We start from the raw sequence: 5,571 nt of genomic DNA, 5'->3' as shown, positions 1-5,571 counted from the left end.
AAAGAAAACTTTAACTGATGAAGTGAATGCTGTTTTTATTTTATTTAGATTTAACATCAGTTAAAGTTTTGATTTTATTGACCTATTTATGACGGCACACATATTGTATCTGGTCAGCCTGCCATTCAAGCAAAACGCAAACAATTTTAACATATGATGACATCACAAAGTATTTCGCTTGTACAGTATATCTTTGGGATGTCGAAGAAGCCCAGAGTAAAATAAAGATATAAGGAAGCAATGCTACGCCACATAAAACAAATTCACAAAAGGAGGACAAACGAAAGGAAGGTGCATCGGGAAAAGCATGGGGAAGATTTACTTATTACTTTTCTTGTTGTGGTTGCAGTTGAAGTTCACTTTGTTTTTGCTGGTTGTTTGATGCCAGTGTTTCTCCTGATTCCAAACATTTATAAAAGATGCAAAATTTTTACTCAGGATGCTTTTGGCAATATGTTGAAATTTGGCATCTTATGCATGTTTTCTGACTTTGTAAAGGTATGAAAGGTATGAAAGATAGTGATTCATTTCATTAAAACAGTTACCAGTGTAGTGTTTATCTGTGGATATCTACAGTTTGTGAATGATTTATTTATTTATTATTATTATTTTAATTAAACTGTCCTGGCTACTACAGTGACAACATACAATACTCTGTGTTGTTCCTGATGACAAAAGTCTGGTGCATGACAACTACTGAGCCAACTCAGAGGTGGAGTGGGGCCCTACAGTACTAATCCATATCTATGGCCCCAATAAAATTGATAATAGCCATTTCATGGCGTGTTAATATCCAAAGTGTTTGTTTAAAAAAAATACTTCAATGACAATGCACATGCACAACCATAATGACATAATCAAATATTAGAAATAAAAGGGTTTTATGATTTACTGTTGATGCACTATTAAATAAATGTGAAATAAATACTGAAAAACAAATGGAGCTTTATCCTGCACTGCAAACAGCAAGTGTAAGGAGAAAATCAAGCCTAGCAGCTAAGGAGCAGTCAGTTTCCTGCAATGTTGATGACTCTATAAAGCTACTCTTGTAATAAAAATGATGATGATGATGATGAACTGAAAGAGGTATTATTTTCTTTTTTTTGTTGTTGTTCATCATAATGTAAATTTACATAACATGGGGAAATAGTTGCACCACTCCCATATTTTTGCAAGATATCTCTTTACCTGTGTGACTGACAGTGAAATAGATATGTGTTTGTGCTCCCTGACAGGTAACAGACCAGAAGCAAACTCACAACAACAAGTACTGTCACAAATGAGAGACCTCTTCTAGATCCCACTCTTTCTCTTACACATGCAAACATTTGAAACTTCCGACATGAGCCAAACTTCAAAACTGAGAAAATTAAAAATTAAAGCAGCCCACTTTGGAGAATTTACAAAGAGGTAAACATTTGCTGGCTAAGCAACAGCAGAGAATTCACTAATGGAAGCTGTTAAATTTTATTTTGCTCTAAAAAAATAGTGTGCTGTGCATTTTTCCTCTCCTTAAGAGTTTTGCGCAGTGAGTGAACGGTGCAGGTGTTTTCTTGGGACATACAGTATGCAATTGTGACTGTGAAAGCAAATCAAAAATTCACACATTTTCTATTACTAAGCACGGTGTTCTACTGCTGAGTGTGTGTTTACTCAAACAAGTTCATTAAACATTCAGACAATATAAAATGTCTTCTGGGAGTGTTAGGCTATACCACAAATAATTCAATTTGCACTTTGCTTATGTAAGGTTTTGAAACTCTGTAGTGAAGCAATTCCGCACCTTTCCTCCACTAGATATTCAATCACCAGATGTGTTGTTGATAGTGTAAAATATTGTTTCCGGCTCTGGTCCAGAATTGCGCCTCGGTTTTTGATGGGTTGTGTCGTAATGACTGAAACAGCCAATTCATTTCAACAGTTATTACAATTTTTTTGTAATCACTTGTTCCTCATATCTTCAGCATTAAACAAACAGTTTTCGTAAAACGCTTCATCAAAAGAGAATATAAACAGGCATTCATCTGACCAAATGGCTAAGAGACCATGTAGTATAGTATTACTGTGTGTATGTGTTACAAATAACTGATGATCAAAAGGAGCAAATTCTTATTTTTACTAAAGATATAATTATGTTGCCTATTCATCAAGCTTCTTCTGAGACTGTACCGTGACTGTGCATTAAGGATATGTTATGCACCTTATTATAAGTCATTACTGACAGTGGACAAACTCTATCTGTATGCGTTATGCTGGAGGTGATACTTGTCTATGTCCTGTTAGCTGACAAATACGATATACAGTACTGTACATCGCCACAGAAAAGGGGGTGGTATAAAATCTGTGCAGACAGGTTGAAACACAAAAAGCATATTTATAATGATGAAGAGCGGCCAGACACACGATAGAGAAATAATTAGGACAAGGCCAGTGTGCAAGGATCTGTTGCCTCTTCCCACAAGCACTCAACTGTGTCAAACAGCTTGGTCAATAATCTTCAGCAATTCCTGAGGATTAGAGTCTTATTACCGAGGACCGTCTGTCACACAGACCTCAGTGCCCAAACAACTCACTTCCTGACTGTTTACTCCCTCAGGTTTTAGCAAATAAAACATAGATCTCATTAGTAAATAGACAGCACTGTGTTGAATATAAGGCTTATATTTATGTTAAGTTTGGAGGTCTTATTAAGTTTTATTTCGCCAGAGGGGTGTTTCATGTTATATCTGTGGCTAAATGTTTGTATGAGCTAGTGTGTGTCTGTACTCTATGTGTGTACATGAAGATAGAGCAGTCTAAATCTAATTTAATATTTAGGTCGTCCATGTTGTTAAATAAAGGACACTTTAGAACGTGTCCTGATAATTAATGGGGGCATCTGTGTAGTCTGCAACTTTTAAACCAGCCAGCCAATATCGTTGCGTCGCTTTATAGGTTGATTGCGAATATTTTAACCATCAAACTGTAAACTTAACATCAAATAAATCATTTTGTAACCACTAGTGTTGTCGTGCCGCCCTATACACACTTGTAGATCTCGAACCTGGTGTAATTGCCCAGTGCTCTGCTCTACCTTCGCCTTGTATAGTTTGACAGAAGGAAATACACCTAACAATCCCCCCACGAAGTACGTGTAAGACCCAAGTTCTTACCTTGCCCATGCGTTTTGGCCACGGCAGCAGCAAGAACCAAAACCGCAAAGAGGGTCTTAAATTGACAGTCTCGTCTCACACACATGTCTAGTAAAGTCAAGGTCGCTGTTCGCGTAGCTACACAACACGTCCTTGTGTTGAAAAAGAAGACTTCCAGGGCTTAAAAAATAACAAGCAAAGCGGGAATTTTTTAACGCCTGCAAAAATACAAACAACGCCGTACGGGTTGATGTTACTTCCTTTAGAATTCTCCGAGTGAAGGCGGATGAGAATAACCAAGTGAAACGCTGAGGACCCTTTTTAATTCGGACGCTCGGTGAGCCGATTCGTGGCTGTGTGAGCACATTTAAAGAAAAGGCAGCCGAGGCTTCAGCACCACGGACAGCTCCTAGCGTCAGCTGGTGGAACAGCCTCCACAAAGTTGCTGGAGGAGTCCACGTACTGTACTCCACTGTGATACTGTACTCTCTGGAATGAACCAGGTAATCTTATGCCTTCCACATTCATCAACTAATGGATTACAGTGTTAATCAGGTTCATACGTTCAAAGGAGGCATTTAAAACTTTTCCTAATGTTATCATGTCTCACCTGTGATAAAAAAATAAACTGTGCCCTTGTATTTTTTATTTATTTTATCCTTTATTGAAATACATAGTCTGACTAAGATCAACATTTTCTGGAGACCTGTGCATAAGAGATCACATACAGCCGGAGCAATGAACAAATGCACTAAAGTAAGCAACACAAACACCAATATACAGTCACAGAACAGTGGATATACATTAGGGAAAATGAAAATTACACAAATCCTTCAAAGTACCTGAGTGATACTTGAATTTAGTAGTTTTTGCAGTAGAGCTTAACAGATAAATGATGTGCAGTGCAACTCTCTCCTGCCCACTAAAGAGGACCACCCCACTATTTCACACAAGAGGCAATGGTGAGTGAGGAATTAATCACCTGTGACAAAGCTCAGTGCACTGTGATGCACAGAGTCAAGAGGTTTAAGGCGGTGGTAGAGGCATGTCATCATAAAAGACTTGAATGGTAGTTTGAACAATAGTCTTCTGTGCAGAACACTTTATCTTTAATTTGCAAGTCAGGCCATTTGTGTGGATGCTAAAAGTGAGTATTATTAGTGTAATTTGTGTATACCGTTGTCCCTATTGCCATTACACTGCTTTTCTTTATTGACCCCAATTTTAGCATGCACCATTCTGACTAGGCTTTTGCCCACAGGAGTCAGGAATGCAGCTGAGTGTATTTTTTCTTCCCATTCCCAGTAAAGCTCACATAGTGCATGGCAAGCCTTGAGGTGAGCTGTTCCTCGGGTGCTGGAAATAATCATGACATGAGACTCTTAGGTTACTTTTTTCTGTCCTTTTTATGGGTTCAGTTTATGTCTCAGGGCTGAATCTATTTGCCAGCGATTTATGTCTGCCCACTGCTTGAAGGAGAACTTCAGAGAAATGAATAAAGTGGGGCTTCTAAATTGGATACTGATGGCAAAGCATACCCAGTAAAGCACAGTGTTTGAGGTTTGTAACAGTAAGAGTCAAAACTATCAGAGCAATTGCACAAATCCTTCAGGAGACCCTGGCTTTAGTTTCCAGTGTAGGCAGAAATTTAGCAAGCTGAGGGATGATACTAAATTCCTACGAGGTGTAAGGGCTGCTGTTGTATGACCATTGACCTCCCTGTGGAATCTCTCTAAGTGAAAAGATGGTTTCTTCTGAAAGATCAATAAAGCATTGCATCATTGTTCTTTTAACAGAAGTTAATCAGGGTAAGGGCTCTCTTAGCAAGCGAAGCAGGTTCTACAAACTATGGTTTGAATTCAGTAATTCATCCTAAGTATTAAAATGATTCTAAAATTACTAGTAAAATATTCTAAAATAACTAGTCAGTTTGTTGAAAGACGCTCTCCCCTTTGGAAGATATACTAAAAGTATTAGCAGATAGTATCTACCATGTTCATCATCACACTGGCTGTAGTTATCTGGGTCACGTTAGCCTGTTTTATCAGGACAAGCTTAATATATCCAGTAAGATAATTACTATGTGCATGCATTCTTTTCATCCACTGAATACCCTCTATGTAATTGTTCTATGAACAATAAAATTCAGAGAGGGCTCACAGTCTATAGAGAAAAATAAGCAAAAACATATATAATCTTTTAAGATGGTTTTTAAGATGTGCTTTTGTGTTGCATTCTGTCACCTGAAAAGGAGAAGATACAGCAGGCTGATGTGCATTCACAGACAAACAGACAGAAAACAACAGCATCAAAATAAAAGCAATTAGAAGACAAGAATAGAGATAGGGTTTGGAGTGGGAAATAAATGTGTTGGGAGAGAACTAGAGTGAGACTGGAGACGCTAAAATAGCATGTGTCAGCAAATGCAATTTTAAAACAA

General features: G+C 37.9%; 1 protein-coding gene across 2 annotated transcripts in view; it reads right to left on the bottom strand.

Annotated features, from left to right (window-relative positions):
• LOC109959527 (seizure protein 6) overlaps positions 1–3,550 on the bottom strand; it is an 87,649-nt gene extending 84,099 nt beyond the window's left edge. For both annotated transcript variants that reach the window (XM_020598975.1, XM_020598974.1), the window contains exon 1: positions 3,153–3,550. In XM_020598975.1, the coding sequence (XP_020454631.1) occupies positions 3,153–3,237 (85 nt within the window). In that variant the 5' untranslated portion in view covers positions 3,238–3,550. The remainder of the gene's footprint in view (positions 1–3,152) is intronic.
• Between the last annotated feature and the right edge of the window lie 2,021 nt (positions 3,551–5,571).

Source organism: Monopterus albus, unplaced genomic scaffold (assembly GCF_001952655.1).
Source record: "Monopterus albus unplaced genomic scaffold, M_albus_1.0 scaffold39.1, whole genome shotgun sequence".
Classification (NCBI taxonomy): domain Eukaryota; kingdom Metazoa; phylum Chordata; class Actinopteri; order Synbranchiformes; family Synbranchidae; genus Monopterus; species Monopterus albus.
The sequence above is the reverse complement of the archived record's forward strand: the minus strand, read 5'-3'. Positions and strand labels throughout refer to the sequence as shown.